General features: G+C 42.8%; 2 protein-coding genes across 4 annotated transcripts in view; one reads left to right on the top strand and one right to left on the bottom strand.

Moving 5' to 3' along the window:
- Positions 1-27443, top strand: part of GNAQ (G protein subunit alpha q) — a 288439-nt gene that overhangs the window by 254046 nt on the left and 6950 nt on the right. The window contains exon 6 of the mRNA XM_082401495.1: positions 22746-22899. Within this exon, the coding sequence (XP_082257621.1) occupies positions 22746-22899 (154 nt within the window). The remainder of the gene's footprint in view (positions 1-22745; positions 22900-27443) is intronic.
- The window catches only part of LOC309633113 (uncharacterized protein), a gene marked incomplete at its 5' end in the record, with an annotated part of 77209 nt that continues 66717 nt past the window's right edge, over positions 16952-27443 (bottom strand). Inside the window, 2 exons of one of the 3 annotated variants that reach the window (XR_014247299.1) lie at positions 16952-19092; positions 24395-25066. Coding sequence is in view for 2 of the 3 variants with exons in the window: in XM_082401534.1 (XP_082257660.1) it covers positions 17008-17118; positions 19034-19092 (170 nt within the window). The remainder of the gene's footprint in view (positions 19093-24394; positions 25067-27443) is intronic. The other 2 variants (XM_082401535.1, XM_082401534.1) reach the window with 2 other exon arrangements.

Raw genomic sequence — 27443 nt, 5'->3', positions numbered from 1 at the left:
CAGTTTAATGGGTCTTGTTCAGCAATTTTTTTTTTAAATACAAGTGGCTGGAATAGCCTAGGGAAGACAGAATGCAGTTGAGTAGAAGAGAGTTCATTGCATATTATAAGGAAAAATACTGTTTCGTTAGACTTCAGCTTCAGCTGTGTAGTTCTGTATGCATTTGTTACTGGATTGCTATGTAAACTGTATTTCTTACTAATTTCTTAATAATGTTTGAAAAACGTTGTTTTAGAGAAATAACCCTTTATTTCTTTAAGCTGTGTACACAGTAAGTGGAATTACATCCACAGCTGTTGGCCTGGGAGACCCGTCTAAGTCCCAGTGTCAGTAACTAGAGAAAAATGATCCACACTTAGCCTATCATTTATGTAAAAAAATGTTTCTAAAGTACTTCCGTTCTCATGAGGAACTTCTTCCCATACGTACGTGTTCCTGAGAAACCGAGACAAAGAAAAGGAATGATGAAGGGCCTGCTAACATATTTAAAGCTTACTGCCTGTTTTCCTTGAAAACGTTTTGTTACCTGGTTAAGGGAGTTCTGGCAAGGGGTCCATTGGGGTGAACACCCAAGAGCCCTTACTTTGTGAAGGTCTGTTTGGCACCATCAGCTCATTGCTGCTGTATGGTCGAGCCTCTCTCCCCCACAAGGAGCTGGTACCAGTTCTGACTGGACTCCAAGCAGGAAGGGGGCTTAGGCAGCTGGGGAGAGAGGAAAAATGTCAAAGCCATGCATAGTATGAAGAGCCTGGGGGCAGAGGGGAGAGTGAGGATGGCTGTCCTTCCCAGATGCAGAGACTGAGAACTGGGGGAATGGAGGAGCTAGGAGTGTTAGATACAGACCACCTTTGGAAATGTCAGAAGCCAGGATCCCCAAGGGTCCTCATCTCAGGCCTTCTCCTTACCCTGTCTCCCGCCTGTCCTGAGGCATCTCTCCATTCCTGTGCTCAACTTTTTTAAACTGGAGGCATCTGAGTATAATAACAGGAGCAGTCCTGGTATAGCACTGGGGACTGTACCTGGACCACGTGGTACACTTGATTCCCACCCCAGTGAGCTGATAACCACTTATTAAACACTTCTCACATGTATTTACTTTGGAACCTATTAAACATTTGTCATGTTCGTGCTGTGCCATTGATTTCCAAATTATTTTTTGACAAGAACTGTTGACATTTTCTCTCTAAAACTAAGGAGGGTTGGGAATTTCAGCACAAAAGGGTTAATTAACTTTTTCTATTACCCATTGCTTTCAAAGATGTCGAAGCCCTAGAGTCATGGATTTTACTACGCAGCCTGCTGAGCTAGGTTGTTCACAACTGACCTGCTCTTGTTACCCTTCACAGCTGTTTAATGGGAGGCAATTTATGCCCCACTTTCACTGGAGTGCCTGCTTAAGTCATCGGGCTCTACAAAGCTTTGCGCTTGTCCTTAAAAGTTAATTGGGAGTGTCAGGGAAGGAGCGAGTGCCAGGTACATCTGTTTCCTTTTCCCAGAATGGTAGTGAATCCTTTGATGTTTCCAGGGTGTTTTAGGAAAGCCTCAGTCATTTACTATACTTTCATGATCTACGTTTTAGATTTTCAGCACCTTGAAATGACAGTTTTACAAAAAGGTACTGTTTGTAGTGCAGTGAGATGTAGATTTAAAAGAAAAGGTAAGTATTGACGTAATCCATTTAAAAATAAAAGCTGAAAATATTTATCCTGTTAGTATTTCTTTCACTGGACGTTGTTTCATCTTAAAAGGTTAGATAGATAGATGAGCCTCTAGATCAGGAAACTGGAGCCTCGAGAAGTGAAAGGACTTCCCATGAAGTGGCCTTGGGGTCTCGGCTGACAGCTAAGTTGTCCTGACACCCATCTCTATACCACATTGTCCGGCTAGATCAAAATATGGGGAATGTTCACCAACATCTTAAACATGTTGCTTTTTTGGAATGAGAATACTTTTTTTTTTTTTTTTTTTTCTCACCAATTGATATCATCCAACATGGCTGCATAGGAAAGGCATGAATCTGGTAGCCGGGGAAATTCAAAATTGAGCCTCAGATCTCCATCTGTACAGTGGGAAAAACGAGTACTTCATCTCACAAGGTTTTGTGAATTAATCGAGGTAATGTGTGAACCACCCAGCACAGAGCATATGCTCAAGAAATAAATTCATGCAGAGGAATTACCAGCTCTAGACACATCCACAGAGTCAGGCAGGTTGATCTCTAATGCCGCCTCACCTACCCTTGCTGTGTTGTCTAAGACAGGGGTCCCCAACCCCTGGTACCGGTCTGTGGCCTGTTAGGATCCGGGCCACACAGCAGGAGGTGAGGCGAGCGAGCAAAGCTTCATGTGCCGCTCCCCATCACTCGCATTACCACCTGAACCGTCTCCCCCCACCCCTGTCTGTGGAAAAATTGTCTTCCACGAAACCGGTCCCTGGTGCCAAAAAGGTTGGGGACCACTGGTCTAAGAGGTGCTGTGGCTAGCTGTGTGGACCTTCATCTTGCCCCCAGAATACCTAAGGTTTTCCGAATACAGTGTGGGGCAACCTTATGCACTATCCCATTTTGTCCTTGTTCCCCATCAAAATTAAGGGTCCTTGGACCCATTCCCTGCTGGTCTTGCTAGTGTTATAAACTAGTGTTCGTAAGAACGGTAATAACTACAATCAGATTGATGTATTGCCTTAGAATGTCATGTCTCCAGCTAGAGACTTGATCTCATTTAAAGCAATTAGGGTGCTCTCTCATAATCTCCTTCCTGTCCTATTTTCTTCTTACTGATCTTCTCTTTGCTTTTTTCAATATGAAGTCTTCTCCTTGACAGAGTAGTCAAGAGCAAAGTAGAAGTTAAAACGTCTGGTTTTGTGTGTGACATTTATCCGGCAATGGACTTGTCTTTTCCTTGGATGTCTTACCTTTTGATTTTTATATTACTTTTTTAATATAAAATAATGATATTGTTAATTTCCTAAAGTATATTAGTCCATTTTTTACCATTTTAATAACCAAGGGAATACATGTTCATTATTTAAAATTCTCAATATACAGATGGCTATAGAGGAGAGTAAAAAATTCCTTCATACTCTTACTCGACATTCTACACTTCCAAATTTAGGGGACTACTTCCAGCAGTTTTGTGTTCATCTTCCCAGAACTTTATTTTTTGCACATGAACCAGTAACCTTTTTTTTTTTTTTAAGTTTAAAAAAGTAATTTGTATTTTTAAATCAATAATGGTTTACAGAGCTGAATAACTAAAAGATGTATAATTTTAAAAACAGCAGTTCCGGGCTTCCCTGGTGGCACAGTGGTTGGGAATCCGCCTGCCGATGTAGGGGACACGGGTTCGATCCCTAGTCCGGGAAGATCCCACATGCCGCGGAGCAACTAAGCCCGTGCACCACAACTACTGAGCCCACGTGCCACAACTACTGAGCCCGTGTGACATAGCTGCTGAGGCCCGCACACCTGGAGCCTGTGTTCTGCAACAGGAAAGGCCACCACAATGAGAGGCCTGTGCACCGCAACGAAGAGTGGCCCCCACTCTCTGCAACTGCAGAAAGCCCGCGCACAGCAACGAAGACCCAACGCAGCCAAAAATAAATAAATAATTTTAAAAAAAGAAAAAATTCCTTAAAAAAAATACTTAACCTTTTAAAAAAAAAAAACAGCAGTTCTTCAACTGCTACCCCACCGCCAGTCTGATAACCAGATACACTACCCTCAACTCTTATCTCTTGTTTGTTGTTATTTCCCTAATATGTCTAAGTGCTGTATTTATACCACTGTTTTTGGGGGGTTTTTGTTTTTTATTTATTTATTTATTTTTTTGGCTGCGTTGGGTTTTCGTTGCTGCATGCGGGCTTTCTCTGGTTGTGGCGAGCAGGGGCTACTCTTCGTTGCGGTGTGTGGGCTTCTCATTGTCGTGGCTTCTCTTGTTGCGGAGCACGGGCTCTAGGCGCGTGGGCTTCAGTAGTTGTGGCACGCGGGTTCAGTAGTTGTGGCTCACAGGCTCTAGAGCGCAGGCTCAGTAGTTGTGGCACACGGGCTTAGTTGCTCTGCAGCATGTGGGGTCTTCCCAGACCAGGGCTCGAACCCGTGTCCCCTGCATTGGCAGGCGGATTCTTAACCACTGCGCCACCAGGGAAGTCCCAATATACCACTGTTTCTTGATTTGTCAAGATTATTTTCCTTCTTTTATGGTGGATAAAAATCATACTGTCTTAACACTCCTACCCCATTTCTTCTTCTCCCATCCTTTCCACATAGGTATAGCACAATTTTTATGTAATTCAGTGTTTACACTATGCGATAATATAAATGTTGTTCATTGATGAGCTGAGTATTAGACTGTGCTTTCAGTCATTTTGTGGTCAACTTTCTTTGGAGTTAATAATTGCCTTAAATTTTTTTTTTCTTTGTGTTTGTGTATATTGCTAACTGATTTTTTTCTAATTCATCAACAGATCTTTGAAATCTTATAAAAGATCACTAACATATCAGATAATATATCAGTTCTTTTTTTTTTTTTTTCTTTTGGAGATCTCCTTTCTAGATTCCTTTGTCCTACTTTTCTAATCATGACTGGTTGCATCTTAAACACTTATCATTCTGGGACTTTGTTTTACCATCATCCTGGGAGTTCACAGCTTCTTTCCTTTGTTGAGCTCCCTGCTTCTGGATCCATCGTTGTCTTTTTTTTCTTGGTTTATTTCCTTATTCATATGAAATTTTTCTCTTTTTTCTTTTGCTATAACTTCTTTTGGCTAAATGGAGAACTACTTTTGCTTTTTTTTTTCTTTTTTCCTAAACTTTTCTGTCCAATTTTCCATTTCTTTTTACTGCCTGACAAATTTCCTGGAGTTATTTTCCAAGCCATCTTTTTTGTTTGTTTGTATTTTGGCTTCTATAGATTTTCTTTTTTTAAAAACTCTCAGCTCTCTTTATGCTCCATATGTTCCCTTTTAAGTTAGTATCCTTTTGTGTTTCAGCACTGTCTTTCTGAGGATTTTTTTCTTTCCTTTTCAAAGTATTTTCAGTTTTCTGCATTGATCTCTTTCCTATGATTTCTTCTTCTTCCTCCTCTCTCTCTCTTTTTGCTTAGATTTCTGTTTTCCATGCTGGGAATTTTCTCAAAGGTTTGGAATTCCTAGGTATTTTACAGTAGTGAGGCAGTAAACGCTTTCTTCTCCGTGCCTCCTCTCCAGCCAGTTCTTTGAGTTAGGAGCCCAGCTTTGGGATATAAAAACGGCACAAGCCCGCTGTTACTCTCACCAGTCCTGCTGTCTATACAGCCACGAGCTATGGAACTCGACCCCCACTGGGTTCTTCTTCCTCTCCAAGAACCAGTGCACCTCCAGTCCTCTGTGTTCTCAGTGAAAGGTTATCACTTGATTGTCTCAGCCTGCCTGAAATATGGAAAGGTGTGTAATAACTTTCAGCATCCTTTCTGGGTCAGTGCAGATATTATATATTTGACAGATATTCTTCCACATCTGTGTCTGGAGTCGTTGCTCAGTTTATTCATCGGGTTTTATTGGTGTTTCATTTTGCTGGGGTCTCAGGGAACAGAATGAAGTAAATATGTCTTTTCCTTAAAGTTTCTGAAATTTTCTCTCAAGTCCAAGTTGCTCAAATCCTTATACATTACCTAATTATCTTTTTTTTTTAATTAATTTATTTATTTGTTTTATTTTTGGCTGTGTTGGGTCTTCATTTCTGTGCGAGGGCTTTCTCTAGTTGCGGCAAGCGGGGGCCACTCTTCATCGCTGTGCACGGGCCTCTCACTATCACGGCCTCTCTTGTTGCGGAGCACAGGCTCCAGACACGCAGGCTCAGTAGTTGTGGCTCACGGGCCCAGTTGCTCCGCGGCATGTGGGATCTTCCCAGACCGGGGCTCGAACCCGTGTCCCCTGCATTGGCAGGCAGATTCTCAACCACTGCGCCACTAGGGAAGCCCCCCTAATTATCTTTGATTATGTGGTTTTCTTCAGTTTCTCCCCTCCCCCTATTTTGTCTTTTTGGAAGTTCAGGTCATGGGGAAGCTCCTTTGTGGCGACAGTGATTTGGGAAGTTTATTTTCACCTTCATGAGAATGGCTTGGACTAAGTGATCCAAATCATATGTTTTGAGACTGTCTAAATCTTTTAGGGTCAGTGTCACTTTTAGAGACATGCCGTGGAATTACACAGGGTCACATCAGAAGTGGATTTATGAAAATGTGGTTATACATGTTCACCCATAAAAAGGAAGAAGGATGGAGAGAGGGAGAAAGAGAATTAAGTTATGCAAAACGCTCTGGCTGCCTTTCTCCCAGTGAAAGGATGCAGTGAAATAATGTATGATGGAGAAATGGTATCAGTTGTTCCCACGGTTACTCTTAGTTCCTGCTTCCCTCACCTCGTGTGAGCAGCTTGCAGTGCAAAGTATGAGCTAGTGTTCAGTGGTTCTAATTCTTCGTTTAACAAGTTCCCCTAAGGCAACCACAGACCCAAACCAGACTTCATCTGTGCTCCCTAAAGGAGCCATGACCTTTCCTACCACAGAGGGAAAGAAGAGCAGTCTGTAGCAGACATACAGCATGGCAAGACGGTCTTGGGGCCACCAGTAGGTACCTTCAAAATACACTTTTTTTTTTTTTTTTTTCAAAACATGTCTAGCTTTATTTTGTTCCCAGGAAATTTATTAACTTAAGCATCAGTGGATAATATCTCACTCTGTGACCCTGGAGAATTAATAAGATTGATTGATTGATTGATTGATTGATTTATGGCTGTGTCGGGTCTTCGTTTCTGTGCGAGGGCTTTCTCTAATTGCGGCAAGTGGGGGCCACTCTTCATCGCGGTGCGCGGGCCTCTCACCATCACGGCCTCTCCTGTTGCAGAGCACAGGCTCCAAACGCGCAGGCTCAGTAATTGTGGCTCACGGGCTTAGTTGCTCCGCGGCATGTGGGATCCTCCCAGACCAGGGCTCGAACCCGTGTCTCCTGCATTGGCAGGCAGACTCCCAACCACTGCGCCACCAGGGAAGCCCCCAAAATATACTTTTAAGGGTAAGTTATTAGACTCTATGTAATTTCCACCTTGCACCCTGATCCTGATTTTACTAAATTACATTCCTGAAGTCCGTGGAAATATATATGGATTATATAAGACCTGTGCCCTTTTCTAGTATCACAGCCATGAATGAGCACATGGTCACTGTCACCCAAAATTCCTTCTACTTTTTTCCTGAACTTCCACTGGGAGTTCAGAGTTAGATCAGGAGCTGCAGTTCTTACTCATTTACTCGGCCTTAAGAAGATGAAAATGTTGGTTGGGGTGCAGGGGACAGATTGGGGAATTTCAGAAGCTGTTCTTAGAGTTGAATGAAATTTATAGCTTATAAACTTGCAAAACCTTAGAAACATACTAAATATTTGACAAGTTTGGCACAACTCAGCTACCAGTCAGTCCGAAAAGAGGATCAGCCAGAGTGGACATTCGCCATCAACTGAACGTTAGCCAGTTTACAACACGCATCCATCCTTACAGTTGCTGCCTCACTCCGCCTCTGCTACTTTCCACTTCCCTCATCTGGTTCTTTTCAACAGTAGAATTAGTTCTAATCCCCTCTCCTTTTACCTCTATTCAAGTCTCCAACACATTGGGATTTGTGGGTTCACAAATTTCTCAACACGTGCATATTGTCTGGATACCTGAGGAGTTACTTCATCTCAGAGGTCTTAAGTTGGACGCATGTGCTCTTTCAAGGCTGTGTGCCGGCTGTGCTCCCTCTCCCGTTGAATCTCCGTGGTAACACCATGGTGGAGTCTAATGATGCTGTGTCTGTGACCACAGGCACGGATTTTCCCATGTGAATTACTGCTGTTTTCTCATGCGCTGATCTTTCCAGGTCTTCCCTCAATTCTTTCAGAATTGTCTGCTTTCTTCATGATACTTGAATTATCCACACATCCACCCCCAACTCCCACCTCTTTCCGTTCACTATACAAGAAGTTGATTTGGTATGGTTTTAATGTTCTGTTAGTTGTATTTAAAGGTGTTCGTTTGTGTTGCACTTGTCTCTGATCTCACTTGGTTATTAGCTTCTGGAAGAGATCTTTTACCTCCTTCATAACACGCAGAATGCAGTTTTCTATACTTAATAGAACATTGATACTTTAAAATTTTTTTGTCTGATTGCCCAATTTAGTAATAAGGTTATATTGCAAATGCTTTATAAAAGCATTTTATTAAAAATGTTTTAAATTATTCATCAAGTTTTTGTCAGAATAAAGAGCAAAGAGAAGAAGCAAACTCTTGTCTAGGGCAGAATATTGAAACTTTCCACTTTAGCAGTTTACAACCAGTTTTCAGTTTTTCATTGGTGTAGATAATGCTTTTTTGTTAGAAAAGTAATACTTAGTCTCTTTGTAAATGTTATAATACCCTTTGTACCCTCTATGTTAATTCCTGTCGTGCATATTCTACAGAGTGCTGGGAATTATAAAAGGGGAAGAGCCCATTGTTTCTCAAAGCTTGTTAGTCTAAAGCATAATTGAGCAGTTTATAGTTTTTCCAAGGAGGGATCTTTTGAGTGGGCGAAAGGTTCCGGTGAGATTCATCGGGTGAATATCTTGTACCTCCAAATAAGTCAGGCGAGATGGGGGTACTGATTTTTTTAAGCAGACAGTAAACGTTGCTTTAAAAAGGTACCAAGACCTCATTCTAGTGTGCACTGTCAAATAAAAACACTGGTAAAAGAATAAGGATCAAATAAATCATTGAAAACTGCAGATAATGCATGCAACAGAATTTTAGCCAAAAGTTTACCCTCAGATCCTCTAGTCATATGTTTTAGTAGCCACATAAACCGAAGCTGAGTGGTTTGAACTTCCCATGTTTATTTCCCTGCCCTCCCTCCACACTGTCTTCAGTCCTCTGGAGAAATAGAGACTAAAAGCAGGGACAAAGCAAACCCACACATAGATCCTTAATAGTGTCTTATTAACTAAGAATGTTTGTAGAATTACTGTTTTTAAAGCTACTTAAAGTCATATGAAAAATATATCTCCATCTTCAAATGAGGACTATTTCACAACAATTTTATTGGTTTAAAATGCCAGATGTATGTTATTAAATCATCTGGAAAGGCATTTTTACATGTGTGCAACATCTGAGTAAGTAGATCTCCTGCCCTGACACTAAAAATTAAGCAAACGAATTAAAACATTGAGTGTCTTTCTTATGTTTTATCCTCCATGTTGTGGAAAGAAAGAAAATGGATACTTTTTCCTGGGAGGAAAAAAAGAGGAAAATAAATTTAGAACCTCAGTATCTAACTAAAAATTATAGAGAGAAGGTAAATAGGGAGAAAATTAAGGCAACATATGTTACAACAAATTTATATGGGGGAAACCTTATTTGTGCTTTTATTTCCACGTGTATGTGCATATATGTATATGTATATAAATTTGCTAATGATTCAAATAGTTATGATAGTTATTTAACTACATGCTAGGTCTGTTACTTTAACTTGCTTTTTATCAATCTGCCCACCTAGAAAATAGGAATCACAGCAATGCCTTCCGCTTAGGGTTGGTGTGAGAATTAAATACTGTTCTACACCAAGGGTCAGCCGACTGTGACCCTCAGGCCAAATCCAGCCCACCATCTGTTAGTGTACAGCTTGCAGGCTAAGATTGGTTTTTACATTTTTAAATGGTTGAAAAGAATCAAAATAACAATAATATTTTGTGACACATGAAAATTATTCTGAAGTTTAAATTTCAGCATCTAAAACAAGGTTTTATGGGAACCCAGCCACACTCATACATTTATATATTGTCTATAAATGCTTTCCTGCTACATGGGCAGTTAAGTTGTTACAGCAGAGACAGTGTGCCCTGCAGACCCTAAAATATTTACTATCTGGTCCTTTACAGAAAAGCTTGCCAACTCCTTTTACATGCTAAAGTCCTTCAAAAAATGTCTGGTGTATATACACACTAAACAAATGTTAGATATTATTATTAATATAATTAAACTTTATATAAAATGAATAATAACATTCATATAGCTAAAAATACATCACAGTCTGAAAAGTTTCATCATATATTGTTCCTGAAAATAAGACTAAAAATTCAAAAAACCCTGTTAATAATATGACAAATTATTATTGTTTAAAGATGTAAAAGAAAAAAAAAAGCCTTAGGAATATAATGCACCAGGCTTATTTTACAAGGGACTTATTTTTAGAATATATATTCCTTATGAGTAAACTTTCAAGTCAATAGGTTACATCTCCTTTCTCCTTAAATTTTTTGTCATAGTGTTCAATTTATCTGCTCCAATTCCAAGCTTATTCCCTGTCTGAATTCTCCATTTTTACCTACCGATCATCTTTTACCTAACGATCCTTCTGCAGTCTTTGGAGGGTAGAAGAAGAAAGAAAAGACTTAGAAACCAAGAGTTAATGGCAAGACCTTCAGTGTGTGTGTGTGATCAGGGATGAGTCAGGTCAGGGGTTACCCCCACTGAACAGGGCTCAAAAGTGCAGTCCATATAAGTCCTTTGAGCTTATCTCTTTGGACACAAGGCAAACCAAATTCTTATCCATCACCTATTCTGTTGGCCAAAGAATTAGGCAACCACATGTTTCTGGGCCAAACTTGACTCATCCGTAAAAAAATTTTAAGTCAACAAAGGAGATATTTTACTGAATTGCTTGATTTATTTCATTTCACTCCTGTTTCCACTCCCAGACTTAGACTTTACTGGCATAACACAGGAATTTGCTCAGATTCAGTCTGATGTACTGATGCGTACGTGATTGGTTTGTGTACATCAATCAAATCTTCCTTGGACCTTTTCAGACTACTCAGGGTTTCCAGGCTCAGTTGTATCAATGCCTGTTTTTGTTTTAATCCTTTACCTCTACATCCCTGCAGCCTGTTTCTGTTTCCCTTTATCCAAAGTCTCCAGCAATTTGGCCAAGTCACTATTTATCAACTGTAGAATCAGAAAGTGGACAAGTGAAACAAAAGAAGCTGACGTTCACACACACTTTGCTCCTTGCTAACAGCTCTAGTACAGTTTGCAGAATCCTTTTTCAGTTTGAGGTGTGGATGGGGTACAGGAAAGATGGAGTACAGGAAAGGTGAGTGAATTGAAAAGTCAGTGGTGTGACTACTCAAGGCATTAACTATCTGAATCCTAACTCAGTAATTGAGGAGCATTCTGGGAAAAGAGAAGGAATTTACGTATGTAAGTTAAGGATAGGCTTTGGCTCATTGGCATGTAAGCATATACAATTAGTAGGATATGAAGCATAGGGTAAAAGTAACTAGAAAGATCAATGTGCTATAAAATAGTCTTTGAAAGGAGGTTGCTACTTTGTCACTTGACTGAACTAAAATATTAGGACATATTAAAGGAGGTCCCAGGAAGTAAGCTGTGGGACTGTGGGCTTCCACATCATTTGTCATGTTTCTTCTTGCTCATGTTGAGTCTCTGGGCAGTCCTTGGCCTGAGGGTGACCACCTCTCCTTGCCCTGTCCCTCCAGTCTCTTTCTGTCTTCCTCTTTCCCTCCTCCACTCCTCTCCTACAACACGCTGTGCTCTGCACCAGTTCACTGCACAAGGGCCTGCCTGCTCTGTGACCTCATCTCTGCTAGAAACCTTAGACAGGAGGTAATAGGCAAATATGCTGTATTCCTTGCTTCTCTAAACATCCTGTGTGGGTAGAATACATCAGTTCTTAGAAATTATAATATTAAAACCTTCAGGAGCTGTCTTCAAGCCTGGAGAGTATGCCAGAATCGATCTCAAATAATCACTTGCAAAGATTTGCAAAGACTAAGAAAATTATAGAGGAAATGATATCTGTCCAGCTGAGTTTAGTATCCTTATTATTTCTATTCCTGTTGTCTAATTTGGATAGCAGAAGTGGGATGGCTAGGGAGCTGTCCTTAATTATCTCTCATTTGAACTGCTCCACTTCTATCAGTTGTTTTCTTGGTTTGCTCTGGGGTTGAGAGTTGTTGGGCTGCTCTCTGCAGGCCTGCAAGCCCTGTACTTGCCCAGCCCCAAGGATAAAGAAAGAGCCCTGAGTCAGCCACAGAGACATCGATGGTCTAATAGATGGGGGGATCTTACACATCTGAAGCTCAAAGGTCCCGGAGCGACACCCCAACGTGGCTGCAGACGGCAGGCGGAACAGGGCAGCGTCTTCTCTACCAAGGGAAGAGGGAGGCTACCAGTTATAGGGGGAATTGACGTCAGGTTGGCTCATCGGTTACCAGGGAAACCAGATGGGTATGTCCTGCTCTGGAGGCCCCTTTGATAAACTATCATAGTGGAGATGTTCTGATCTAAAGATTAGAACAGTCACCAGCTGGGGCCTGGGGCAGGTATGTAGGCATTTACTAATTAGGCTCTATGATTAAGAGGGAAGGTCAGTTATGTGAGTAGGGTGTAGGTGAAGCAAGGACTGGTCGAGCAGGGGATGTACAAAGATCAAGAGAACAGTCATTTTGGGTGGACCAAGTATATGAGTACTGAACATTTTCAGAGATTTTCAAGATACTCCCCCTTAACCCATGGAGAATCGTAGGAAGAAACCATCTCTAAGTGAGCATTTGGCAGAAACCTGGATGATTTTCCAGTTTTTTATAAATCAGATGTATCTGGACTTGAAATTGTGGCTAGATTAACTTCGTGCAGTTCCAGGGAATAGAAAGATTTTACTGGATTTATAGTTTGGCCAAAGATTTGAGATAAGCGATCACCTTACCAGGAGGCTCTTACATAGCAATTTTGCCACGTCTGAGAGCGGCTGCTATCAAAAGCTACTATGTGCCAGGGTCATGGCTAAGCACTTTGCATGCATCATCTCATTCTGTCTTCCCAAAACCTGAGAGATATAAGGAAACTGAGGTGCAGTCACTTGCCCAAGGTCACAAGGGTATTCAAAGTAGAGCCATGTTTCAAACCGATGGAGCTCACAGCCCTGGCCCTTCCCACTCCCATCTCCCCCCAACAACAGGAGCTCAGCACAGAATGTGTTTGAATGTGTGTTGACGTCAGCTAGGACACACATCAGTGTGATCCTGCTGGAGATACAAAGTCAAACACACCAAGCTTTTAACTAAATAATCGAGGAAGGGAAGAAATATGCAGACCAGGCTTGCAAATTTTTTTTTTTCATAGAGGCTTTGGAGTTCCTGTCTTTTCAGTTGTTCCATTTATTTACTCAGTTGACATATGTAAATGAAATAAATTCCTGAGAGAATATGTTCCTAAGTCCTGTTAAGGATGTGAATTTTTCAAAGTATTCAGTGTTTGGTAAGCTACAAATGATAATGACTGATTCAAATTTCACATTATCATGGATTGTTACATTAAAAGTCAACTAGTCTTGCTCTTTTAAAATGATGACCTTTAATATAGTAATTTATGAGGTATTCTTTGATAAGTTATGTCTGAGAAGAAATAGTGAAGCTTGTCATAGCAGTAAAAGTGAGGAGTGGCATTTAAAATTCCTGAAGCTATATGTAAAATAGATAACTAATAAGGACCTGCTGTACAGCACAGGGAATTCTACTCAATACTCTGCAATGGCTTGTATGGGAAAAGAATCTAGAAAAAGAGTGGATATATGTGTTTGTATAACAGATTCACTTTGCTGTACACCTGAAACTAACACATTGTAAATCAATTATACCCCAATAAAAATGAAATAAATAAAATAAGATTCCTGAAGCATAAAATCCTATATCCTGATGATCTCCTTTCCTGATCAATTTCAGAAGCAGAAACAGTGCTAATAAAAATGGTAACTGGTGCAGTGTACCTTGGCTGCACATTTTTCATCATGTGCAGTATATAGAAGCAGCCCTATGAGCAGCTAGGCATTAAAATTGAGTGATTTTTGTGGCTGGCAGATATCTTAACCTGTAACTGAAGATCTGGATTTAAAATATTGTAAGACATGATAAAACGTGTATTTTTCCCTTCTGCTAATAAACCAGCGGTCCCCAACCTTTTTGGCACCAGAGACCGGTTTCCTGGAAGACAATTTTTCCACGGACTTGCAGGCGGGTTGCGGGGGGGGGGGGGGGGGGGCGGGGGATGGTTCAGGCGGTAATGCGAGCGATGGCGAGCGATGGCGAGCGATGGCGAGTGGCAGATGAAGCTGCGCTCGCTCGCCCGCCGCTCACCTCCTGCTGTGCGGCCCGGTTCCTAACAGGCCGCTGACGGCTGCCGGCTGCCTGTCCGCAGCCCAGGGGTTGGGGACCGCTGTGCTAAACAATGTTACTTTACAGACATGCTCATGTAACCACTCTATGTCCATGTATCTGGACCTCACTCATTCAAGTGTGTTGCTTGGCCTTTTTTAGAACACTCAGGAAACACATAATCACAGAATTGTGAACACAAATTGTGAACAAAGAATCATAGGCACCTGACCGACTTCTGCATCAGTTAGTGAGTTTGTGGATCACTCAGACTGTCTGCATCTCTGATACCAAAGGACATTTCTGAGCCCTGAAAAGCTGCATCCCAGTTTCTCTGGGGTACATCCTATCAGGCCCTCAGTGGTGATTCAACAGTCTGCATGCTTATTTCTTAAGTGTCTAGTTTTGCATTTAAAGGCTACATTCTAGATCTTACGGGGAATATAAATCAATGTGGTTTATCAAGGCATTGATAAGGGGAATATTTCAATAGGGAGAGACAGGCAGTGGGTGACTTGAATCATAGAAATGAATTAAAGGTCTCGTTTAAATTGTATTCTTCACAGAGAAATGTGAGAACTTGTATTTAATGGCAAAATAATGAGGAGTTGTAAAAGTTATGAAAATGGATGTTCAGATCTCTTGTTTAATGCTGAATTTGCTGGAGGGAAGTACCACCTTGGCAGACAGCAAACAAGCTCTCAATGGCAGCAGGGTTACAAAGGGTATAGACATGAAATATTGCCCCTTGAAGCCCACTGGTAATTTTTTATGCAGAGATTTGGGCCAAGTCATAGCCTGAAGAAAGCGGGCTTCCTATTGCGGTCTTGAGCCATGTCCACGGGATCTGGCCTTTTCCTCGATAAGAGGGAGGTTTGCACGTGAGCCAAGAGGAAAGCAGAGGCCTCTTACCTCCAGGCAGATAATTGTGTCTCAGCGAGCTGCAGCTGCGATGCCTAATGGCGTTTCCTGTTGGACTCTGCTACCTGCCAGCACTGGAAACTAGCAGGCACTGAGAGCCGGCAGCTTATTTCAAGAGTGACAGGGGCTGGAGTGCATGTGTTCTTCACGGAACTTGGCATGTATGTGCCCCCCAGCCCCCACTGTAAGATCCAAATGAGGAGGAATTGTTTCACATTCTCAAAGTGGAGAATTTTCTTAACTTGATGCCCAAGTTGCAGAGATCAGAAGCCCACAAACTGTTTTATACAGAATCGTCATAGTTCACTCCAGAGGGTCCTGGGTTTCAATTCTCTTTTGCTTCTGCTCTCCCTTCCTCCTTGTAATCTCTCCTCTATCTGTCAAGAGTCAACTCAGAATTACCTTGCTTTGAAGGCTTCCCCAGTCACACCTTTCCTTGTGTGACTCCAACCTCTTTTTTTTTTTTTAACCATTCTTAGGGGCCCATATGTGGACCGGTAACTACATGTTGACCCTCCTGTCTGCTTCCGCCCTCCAGGACACAGGCCCTGCTCCAACACACCGTCATCCCCGGCATCTCACAAACCCTCCTCGTATGTCTGCTGAGTGATGGGCAAACAAAGGCTAGGACACTGTGTGCTGAGGGTGTGAGGAAGGGCCAGTCCAGTGGGGCTCGAGGAAGGAGTTTTGAGGGAAGTCAGGTCGATTTGGGTCTTGAAGGATGCGGAGGAGGACAGCATTACAGGTCAGGAAAGTGGTCACACTTGTGTGACCGTGGTGACACTGAGTCCTTTTATGTGGCAAAGGGAACGTTTGTGAGGGGTCAGATTGAAGATATGCACTGCACTCAGGCCCTGCCAAGCTGTAAATGCCAGACTGAGGAACTTGGGACTTTACCCTGCAGCAAACATTAGTCACTCATGTGCAGCAGGGGGGTTGCATAAACCATTATTTTTTAGAGATTAGAAATATATATATTTTACATTACATGTAATATTATACATTATAATATATATTTAATGTCAGTTTTCTATATCCATTCATGCACTGATGGGCACAGGTTGCTTCCTGTAAATAACGCTGTAGTGAACATGGGTGTGTAGCTGTCTTTTCAACTTAGTGTTTTTATTTCCTTCAGAGAGATACCCAGAAGTGGAATTGCTGGATCATACAGTAGTTCTGTTTTTAATATTTTGAGGAACTTCCATACTGTTTTCCATAGTGGCAGCACCAATTTACATTCCCACCAACTGTCTACAAGGGGTTCCCTTTTCTCCGCAGCCTTGCCCACACTCATTTGTTGGCTTTTTGATGATAGCCATTCTAATAGGTGTGAGGTGATATCTCATAGTGATTTTGATTTGCATTTCCCTGATGATTAGTGATGTTGAACATCTTTTCATGTAGTTCCTATTGGCCATCTCTATATCTTCTTTGGAAAAAATGTCTATTCAGGTCATCTGCCCAATTTTTAATCAGAAATTGTGTTTTTTTTTTTGCTGTTGGAATTGTATGAGATCTTGAGAATCAATTTGAGATGTTAAGGATTAGAGGTGTAAGACCCCTCAGTGATGGCCTAAAGAGGGCCTTTTCTGATGATCTTGGGAGGGAAGACACCAAACAGTCCCACCATTCTGCTCGTGATTACAAAGTGGGGAACAGGTAGCCTCCCCTTCTTCCCAGGCCAGCGATCAGCGTGGAGTTTAGCCCTCCACCTTTTCACTGGTTCCAGCCCGAGTGAGGAGTGACTTACCTGATCAGTGTCGTCTTAGTCTGTTCGAGCTGCCATAACAAAATACCATAGACGGGGTGGCTTATAAACAACATAGACATTTATTTCGCACAGTTGTGGAGGCTGGAAAGTCCAAGATCAAGCCTTGGGCAGTTTCAGTGTCTGGTGAGCATCCGCTTCCTGGTTCATCGATGGCCATCTTCTCACTATGTCCTCGCATAGCAGAAGGGGTGAGGCTCTGTGAGGTCTCTTTTATAAAAAATGGCATTAATCCCAACCACCTCCTGATGTCCCCACCTTTTAAAACCATCACATTAGGGGTGAGGATTTCAACATATGTATTTCAGGGGGACCCAGACATGTGGTCTGGCCAAGACTGACATTTCCATGGCCACGTTTTCTTGAGGCAGGGTGACTGCATGGAGACCACCCAGGCCACTGGGTGCCCACTCACTGGCAGCCTGTCCTCAGGTAGCATGGCCCTTTGCTCTTCCCATGTCTGTGGAGGGGGGAGACTAGGCAGGCCCATGGATTTCTGTTCCCTCTGTTCCAGCTTTCTCACCTGCGTCGGGCCACCCGTCATTGGGAGAGACACTTGCTTTCAGTCTGGGAGAAGTGGCAGATGGGGTTGATAAGAAGACAGAGGCTCCTTGGGCCTCAGGCATAGGCAGGCCCCCCTGGGTAACAAGGAGCCCTGTGTTGAAGAGAGTAAAACCTTTACTAACAAACATCAGCTGGTTTTAACCCCAAGAGAAGGAGCCTAAGATTAGCACCACCACCCCTAGACGGCTTTTAAACCTGTCTCCAGAGGTGAACAAATCCTCATGTGTATGACTGATAAAATTAGTGTCCCATGTTGCTATTTTGTTTTCTTACTTGCAACTCCAGGCCCTACAGAATTAGTAAAAAAGCAAGTGCCACCAAGTCTTGTGGGACATACCGTTCCCTCATAGATTTCAGTTTTTACTGAGCAAAGTGGATTATGCCTCCCGCACCGCACAATCCACCACCTTGTGAGGCATCATGAAAATCTCATTTAGTCCATTTAGGATTTAGTCTGGGGGTTTTGATCAGGTGAAAAAAGGCATTAGGAATTCTCATTAGGAATTAGGAAAAGGCATTAGGAATTCCAATTTTCATTAGGAATTCTCATTAGGAAAAAACAACAGAGCATAAAGTAAGAATCTTATCTTAATTGGGAAAAACAAAAAGCATGAAGCCAGCAGAGTTATATTTTCCTCACACGACTCAGGCACTGGGCTGGATGTGTGACTAGAGCTTCTCATCACGAAAATGGGACAGAGCATCGCCTGTCTCGTTGTTGTCCCTAGCTCGGGAAGCTTTCTGCACCTTCCACCTCCAAGTGTGTGCCGTGTGTCGGCAGTCAGCTTCACTTGGGAGCTTGTTAGAACTGCAGACTCCTGGGTCCCACCCCAGGCTGGGTCAGAACCCATGTCCCCAGGTGATTTCATAACACACGTTAATTTGGAGAAGCTCACCTACAGCGCACAGTGCTTCACAAAATTAAACCTATATCAGAATCCCCTGGAGGGCTTGTTAAAATGTACATTCCTGGGGCTCGCCCTCTAAGATTGAGTTCGGTAGATCTGGTTGAAGGCATAGGGGTGCCAACGCTGCTTATCAGCGGTCCGTTTTGTCGCTCTTTAGCTTTCCCCTGAATGAGAAGCTCAGGCCCAGGCCACACAGCACATGGTAAGTGGGAGAATAGCCTAGAGCGGCCCCGAACTGCGTACACGAGCAAAGCTTGAATGGGACCAGGCCAGTAAGCGGGCATGCCTCCACAGTGGCCCAGTGCAGCCGGACACAGTCTTCTCTAGGACCCGGGGCTGGGCACAGTCCACTGTCCTGGCTGTTGTCCTGCAGGCTGGTATGAGACCCCCTCCCAATAGAGCCCCATCTGGAGCTCGTGGGCTCCAGTCCTGATCTGAAACTTAATCAGAGCGACTTCAGGCGCCTCCTTGTGCTTTGACTCAAGGTCAAGACCACTCTCCCTTTCCCTGTCTTCACCCAGGGTCTAGCGACTTACCCTTGAAGGACTCCAACCAGGAAAGCCCCAAATAGGGCCCCTTTCCCTTCTGGAGAGCGCTAATTACAGTAAGCCTTTCTGACAGAGGCTCCCTAGTTGAGGCCAAGATGTACATACCCACGCTTTAGAGGAGGCTTCTCTGAAGACCACAGTATGACTTTCTAGAATTTCTGTAGCTGTAAATAAGAAAAAAATGTTAATTCTCACATCAGGGATGTCACTATCTAATTAACCTTCTTTAGATCCTTTAATTCTTTCAGTTCTTATTAGAGCCTTTGCTTTCCTTCAGTCCTAAAATTTTCAACCTATAAAATCTCAGGCTACAAGACATTGTTTCTCAGTGAATATGGTTTCCAGGCTTAAAATTTTACCACTGGTAATAATAACCAGTAAAAGGCATGTAGATGGTAAAATATTATGTTTAAAGGCTATGCGTGTTATTTATATTAAAGATAAATGTGTACAGTAAAATAAACACTGTCCCTTGAGCCATGAAGTAACCTTTCACTCCACTGGTCCCACATTTCATCCATATTTAATTATGTAAGCAATGGTAGGCGCAAAATGTAAAGGTCAAAGAGATTGTGATGCCAAAAACTTGGTCTCTGTGCACCCGTGCCCAATCAAATCTCAGAGACAAGAGTTTTGACTGAAGTAGAAAAGAATAGCTTTATTGCTTTGCCAGGCAAAGGGGGACACAGCAGGCTCGTGCCCTCAAAACTGTGTCCCAACCCAGGGGGATTTGGTGAGGAGTTTTGTAGCAGTGTTTCAGGGGTGTGTGCAGGGCCTGCATTCCTTTAATCTGGCCTCAGGTGGTCTCCTGATGAGCTTCTCTGGTTCTCAGGGTTCTCAAACTGCAACCTTCTCTCTGGAATGAAGAATGCTTCATCAAGTAGTTAACATCTTCCATTTGTTGGGGGTTTTAGTTCTGCAGAAGAGCTCAAAGATATTGTTATGTGTATCCCTTGGGGCGAGGAGGAACCAGGACCCTGTCCCAAGGCTGCACTGTTGTTTCCTGACTGCTCCTCCCTTGTCTCTGCATCCCCTCCCTTCCCTGATTAGCAACTGTTTGAACCTGTCCTTTAGAACTCTGGGAGGGTCATGGAGGCTGAAGCCTATTCCCTACAAACAAGAAATGGGGGACACAGAAGGGCTTCCGTGCCCAGGAGCCCCACAGGGTCCTGCTCAGTTTCAGTTGGTGGCGATTGACTTTACCAGACTTGGTAAAGATCTCCTTTTGAAAAGTGGGCCTCTTCAACCTGATTTGAGTCGGCACACTTTATAGAAGAAAAGAGCAAGACATATTCAGGATCTAGAAAATTGTGCTTGGTGAGCTCAGTTTCCCGGAGATTTCCTGGAACAGCAGTCAAAGGGTAATGCAGAGGAGTGTACTTGACCTCCATAATGCTGCACTATGAAACTCAGGACACATTCTACATCAGGAAGGCAAAAGCTGAGCAGAACGTGTTAACAGCTTGGAGCCTTAGTCTTCATGGTCATCCTTCAAACATCATTCATTCAATTTCCTTTTAGAAATTGAGAGTGAGGTGGATCCAGGTATATCAATTAGAAGCACTTTTTAAAAAATTTTTATTTTGTATTAGAGTTGATTAACAATGTTGTGTTAGTTTCAGGTGTACAGCAAAGGCATTCAGTTATACATATACATGTATCTATTGTTTTTCAAATTATTTTCCCATTTAGGTTGTTACAGAGTATTGAGCAGAGTTCCCTGTGCTATACGTTTGGTCTTTGTTGGTTGTCTATTTTAAATGTAGCATTGTGTACGTGTCAGTCCCAAACTCCCAATCTGTCCCTCCCTCCCACCCTCCCCCCCCGCTAACTGTAAATTTGTTCTCTACGTCTGTGAGTCTGTTTCTGTTTTGTAAATAAGTTCGTTTGCATCATTTTTTTTTAGATTCTGCACATAAGTGATATCATATGATACTTGTCCTTCTCTGAGAAGCATTTTATATATAGTAAGAACCAGAAAACTACAGTTCAAACTAGCTTAAAAACTAAAGGGTACTTAATTGGCTCATGTTACCAAAAAATCCAGAGGCATAACCAAGTTCAGGCATGGTTTGACCAAGAAGTTAAAACCTAGTTTCTTTTTCTCCCTGTTGCAAGATGGTTGCTAAAAGCTCGAGGCTATACAATGCCTCTTCCATTTTCTTGATGAAAGCAGGGTTCTCTGTTCCAGAGCTCTTAGCAAAAATCCTGGGGTTCATTACACCGGTGGAGCAGCTTGGCTACGCTGATGACCATAAACCAGGGAAGCAACACTCCGAGTCACATGAGCCTGGATTCAGAGCCCAGCCCTGAATCAGCCCACGTACCAGGAGAATCGGATGCTCTGGCTTAAACCACTGGCCCACCTGGTAGCAGTGGAGGTGGGCTCAATCCCCAGCAGGCTTTTCCATTGCCCCAGACTTGGTCATAACACGTAGAACTAAGTCAGGGGGTTGAAGAGTGTTCCCTGGGAGAAGAAGTGTGCCCGTGCACCAGGGAAAGGAGGACTCCCCAAATGTGCTGCCTTTGTCCGTGACCTGAGGATGGGAATGATTTAGAAGCAAGTGTGTCTGTAGAAGGAAGCTGGTGAATAGATGTGGGCTAAACTAGGAGGCTCTCTAGCTTTTGGCTGGTGAGTCTCAAGAGTAACTTTGATTAGTATCTTTGTTTGTAAGAGCAGGCTGACTAATTCCTTGAGAATCCGTTGAGGTTTTGTTACCAAGGGTGGCTTGATGATGGTTTCAGGTGAGAACAGTTTCTCACCAACACTGAGGGTGGTGAGAAATATTACATTTGTATCTCCAAGTAATTACTGTGTATATGTCCACAGTTCTGTATGAAAATTATAGTGAAACTTAGGGAGAAAGTGTGTACTGATAAATAGGAAATGTGTGATCTAAAAATATTTTTCCATGTGTTTTTCTAATCAGGGAATGTATATATTTGTAAAGTAAGTAGTAATAATTCTAAGAATACAGATGCACTTTGGGCAAAGAATTAAGTAACTTTGTGGGGGGGTTTTTTGTTGTTGTTTCTTATTTATTTTTGGCTGCATTGGGTCTTCGTTGCTGCACGCGGGCTTTCTCTAGTTGCGGCGAGTGGGGGCTACTCTTCGTTGCGGTGCGTGGGCTTCTCATTGTGGTGGCTTCTCTTGTTGCAGAACACGGGCTCTAGGACACGTGGGCTTCAGTATTTGTGGCTCGCGGGCTCTAGAGCGCAGTCTCAGTAGTTGTGGCACACGGGCTTAGTTGCTCCGCGGCATGTGGGATCTTCCCGGACCAGGGCTCGAACCCGTGTCCCCTGCATTGGCAGGCGGATTCTTAACCACTGCACCACCAGGGAAGCCCCCTAAGTAACTTTGTTTTGATTATTATGAAATAGAACTAATAGTGAAGCCCCAAGTACACACAGCTTAAGATGCAAAATGAAGCCTGGTACTTTGTTCTTAATTCAGGTCTTAAGTATTTGGCCATGAATGAATAATTCTTGGTGGACATTTGTGACACTTGGTGGACTTTTGTGACAGTGTGCCAGATGCATGATTCTTCAACCTTTGATGATTCTCTTTCAACCTTAAGTGTTATTTCAGCAGATGTTTATTATTATTATTCTCTTCAGCTTGTCAACCTGAGAGTTCGCCTAATGAAAAGAGCTGCTGAGCCTTTTGCATGTAAATCCTGATAAAAGCTGCTGCAGCCCAGCCCAGGGCCACAGAAACTGAATGCATACCAAAGATGGGTTGGACTTACAAAACAAACAATTCACAGACTGAGTAATCATGTAATTCACGCCTTGTTTTTCTGATGATTTTTTTCAGAACCGAATGGAGGAAAGCAAAGCACTCTTTAGAACAATTATCACCTATCCCTGGTTCCAGAACTCCTCAGTTATTCTGTTCTTAAACAAGAAAGACCTTCTAGAGGAGAAAATTATGTATTCCCACCTAGTTGACTACTTCCCAGAATATGATGGTAAGTCAGCACTCTTCCGCCCGCCCAGTAGCTAGGGACACGTTCCGCCCGCCTCCCTGGACCAGTGCCCGAGCCGACACACGACAGTGCTCCATCACTGCCTCTGCCCTCAGAAGCCTGCACGTTGTGATTGATGGAGTACGAATTCTTGTTTGTCCTGTCTTTTAACGACGACCTGAAATGTTTCATACCCCGACAATGCTGAAAGTTATAGTTATTTCAAAGCATAGAAGAAGTTCTTTTCTTTTGCTGTTCAAAGGAGGGAACGATCCCCTAGTTTTGACTAATTGTGTGTCAGCCGTTATAGTTCCCTCTTGATTTCCCTTTCGTTTGGTAACAGTCTGCCTCTGCCTGTCTCTAGAGAGAAAACAACATTGTGGTCAAGAGCCCATGGTCTGAAGTCGATCTACCCAGATTCAAATCCCAGTTCTGATATTTCGTATTTGTAGAACCGTGATCAAGTCATTTAGTTGCTCTGGGCTTTAGGACCAAACTTATGTTTTGTAGACTATAGTAGATAACATATTGTGACATTTTAGCATGATGCCTGACACATGGTGAATATTTAGCAAATATTTACTTTTGGGGCGCTTCATGACCCCATCATCCTAAGGGACGGTACCCATCCTTTAAGCTCTTCCTGTAGCACTTAGGGTCTGTAGCACCCACTTCAGTACTCATATGTATGCACTTTGCATTATTTACTTTTTTTTTTTTTAATTTAATTAATTTATTTATTTATTTTTGGCTGTGTTGGGTCTTCGTTTCCGTGCGAGAGCTTTCTCTAGTTGCGGCAAGCGGGGGCCACTCTTCATCGCGGTGCGCAGGCCTCTCACTGTCACGGCCTCTCTTGTTGCGGAGCACAGGCTCCAAACGCGCAGGCTCAGTAGTTGTGGCTCACGGGCCTAGTTGCTCCGCGGCATGTGGGATCTTCCCGGACCAGGGCTCGAACCCCTGTCCCCTGCATTGGCAGGCAGATTCTCAACCACTGCGCCACCAGGGAAGCCCTACTTCCTTCTTATAAACAAATCTTGCCTCCTCAACTGGACTGTGAAATCCTGGATGACCGGGCATGACACCCAACCCCTTCTGAGAAATACTTGTTGATAGATTGGTAACAGAATGCATCCACACCCAGCCACTCTGAAACAGGTGAAAGAGTCACAGCCACTGCCCTGTGAGAACTTCCGTGCCCAGTCCACACCCATCTCCCCATAGGTGCTCAAGTCTAGGTTAGGAGCGGCTAACTACGGCCTGCCGCCTCTTTTTATAAATCAAGTTTTATTGAAACAGCCATTCATTTATATACTGTCTGACCACTTTTATGCTACAACAGCAGAACTGAGAAGCTGTGACAGAGCTCAAGTGGCCCACAAAGCCGAAAATATTTACTCTCTGGTCCTTTAACAGAGAAGTTTGCCAAACCCAGATCTAGGTGAACAGCAGGTAAGAGGACAAGCTCTGAATGTCACAGAGAACCAGCACTGCCACTTACCAGCTGTGGTGCCTCGGACAAGTTTACTCAACCACTGAGTTTCTTCCTGAGTAAAAGAGAATTGAATGGAATCACATATGTAAGTTACTTAGCACAGTGCCTGGCACAGAGAAGAGCACAAACCCAAAAGTGCCTATTATAGAGGTGCAACAGTAAGAGAATGGGCTATTTGTTAAAAGTACATTATCAGCAAAGGGTATCTGGCTTGGATGTCAGCTCAGCAGTGTTTTTGTTCTGCAGACTCCCTCAGAATGGTAATTGCTTCAAAACTAATATTCAGTTTGGCCTCATAGCTTTCTACAAAGACACAGACACATCGAGGATGGAGTTTTATTCATCTTTTCATCACACATGCGTTTGGTATGGCGCTGCTCTTGGAAGGGGAACGTTACATGTTTAATGAAGTTCCCTTCTCAGATACATATAAGATTCTAAGCGTTGCTGACTCTACCATGTGGGGATGTTGTCAGGTATTAGAGATAGTACTGTTTTTGGTAGCAGTGTGTTCCCATCCTCTGTCCAAGTACATTTTCCTTTGTGCTTTGAGGTTCCTTTAAAACGATACTTGCCCAGCCTAGACAGTGTATTCTCTTTTCCTCCTTTTACTTTGCCGCTCGCCCGCCACCACGTCACAAGCGCCAGAGCCTGGAGTCCTCAGTGCTCCTGAGGAAACTGTGGAAGGAAATAACTTTGTGTTAGTTCTCTCCCACGGCAACAGGCTGGCTCCTTAAACATGAGATCTGCCCGAATAAGATGGGCACGAAGCATCCGGCTTACACCCAAACACGCATGCTTGCCTCACACACCTGGAAGGAGAGGCTCTTTGTAGTTTTTCTCAGAACTTGGTGAGAATCCACGGATGGGAAATGACCTGCACCTCCCGACGCAGCACCCGCCTACAGGCCAGCATGTTTTCGTGATATGCTTGCACACGGGAGGACAGAGGCAGCACACGGCCCCACAGAGCAGACCCACCGAGGCTCACGGTGCATGAGGCTGCAGCACGCACGGCACACCGGGGTTGGCTTCCTGCAGTACGACACGTGTTAGGACGACACGTGTTAGGGTACTGTTCTCCCCTCTCTGTGCAGCGTCTTCCTAACCTCTTTACACATCTCCTTTGGCCAGTAATTTCCCCAGATATCCCGTCACTATGAGTGTGAGCATCTTCCTTCTAACATGCGCCCATTGTGACTATCTTTAAATCCCAAGATGTTTTTTACTGTCCATCTCCCCCAGTAATACACGTAATGCATACAGGAAACTTGGCCGTGGAAAAAGAAAGACAGACACTGATTGTTATTCATAAAGCAAACACAGCTGTCATTCCAGGAGACTTCAAGCCCTTGTAAGATGAGCTAAGACAGAAGAAATTCTAGGCCCACTCTGCAGTGATATTTTTATCATAAACATGTTTATAGTATTCTAAATTTCACACTTCCACATTTCTGCACTTACAAGGTCTTCATTGTAATGAATGCCATTTCTGTATTTCTCTTCGGGAAGGAAAACTACCATTGCTACATGGACTTGAATTGCAAAATTGTCCATAGAGACTATGGAATTCTGTTACTGCTATGATGGCTATAAGGATTTCTTTGTAGTTTATGTTTATTCAAATAGCAAATTATGCTTAAAAACGTAACAGGCTCCAAGTGCTCTTCAGTGAACTTGAGTCTTGTTCTGATATACTTTAGAGTTAGAAAAAAAAAAAAAAGTAGACCTTTCTTTCCCAAAAAGAATAAGTACAAAATTCATTCATAAGCCAGAAAGATAGTGTTCTTTTATGAAAATGAGAGGCTGCACCAGTTCTAACAATCTATTAGTCCTGGTTTTAAATATTTTTATTACTGCTCTGGAATTATTAACAGTAAGTACATCGAATAAGCTAGGACATTAAGTGATTATATATATTACATATTTGTAATTGTGGAACTTTTTAATTCATTATGATGCCAGCCTTCTTAATCATTGACAAAAATTTCAATTCTGGGCTCTGAAGTTAGAAATTCAAACACTCGGGCTTCCCTGGTGGTGCAGTGGTTGAGAATCTGCCTGCTAATGCAGGGGACACGGGTTCGAGCCCTGGTCTGGGAGGATCCCACATGCCGCGGAGCAACTGAGCCCACGTGCCACAACTACTGAGCCTGCGCGTCTGGAGCCTGTGCTCCACAACAAGAGAGGCCACGAGAGTGAGAGGCCCGCGCACCGCTATGAAGAGTGGCCCCCGCTCGCCGCAGCTAGAGAAAGCCCTCGCACAGAAACGAAGACCCAACACAGCCAAAAATAAATGAATAAATAAATAAATTAATTAAAAAAAAAAAAAGAAATTCAAACACTCCTTTTGTAAACTGTACAAATGAGAATGATCCGTTTTCATGGCTCTTTCTCCCCAGTTTCCAGCAATGTTGGATATAAAGTTATTTGCAGTAGGATTGGTTTGAAAAGTTTTCAGGTTGGCTGTCTGAAACTCACGGTGCACTTTGTTAGAATCTGCAGGCCCTCGGTAGAAATTTCGAAGATTTCTTTGTCCCAACCAGTCGATAACAATACTGATAGAAAAAAATCTAAGCTGTGACTCCCGAGAGGGTCTTCTGAGAGAGGAGGAGTGGAGGCTATAGCGCAAGACCTTCTTTCATGGTACAGAAGTGGAAAAAATGGGAGAAATGCCAATGTATAGTGCCACAAAGACGCATATGAGAAAGGTGCTCAATCCTTGATAGGTGGTGGTGGTGTTTTAGTGATCTATTACGCTCTATTGAGATATAATTCATATACCATTTAAAATACACCCATTTAAAGCATATAATTCTATGCTTTTTGGTATGTTATGTTAATTTTTTAAATTATGGTAAAATATATGTAACGTAAAATTTGCCATTTTAACCATTTTTAAGCATGCAATTCAGTGATATTATAATTACACTCACAGTGCTTTGCAGCCATCGCTGTTCCCACAACTTCATCATCACCCCAAACAAATTCTGTAATCATTAAGCAATAACTCCCCTTTTCTCCTCCTCCTAGCCTCTGGTAACCTCTAATCTAC

Source organism: Balaenoptera borealis (assembly GCF_965194805.1).
Source record: "Balaenoptera borealis genome assembly, chromosome: 8".
Lineage (NCBI taxonomy): Eukaryota > Metazoa > Chordata > Mammalia > Artiodactyla > Balaenopteridae > Balaenoptera > Balaenoptera borealis.
Note: the sequence above shows the minus strand (reverse complement) of the source record. Positions and strands in the feature narration are given on the sequence as shown.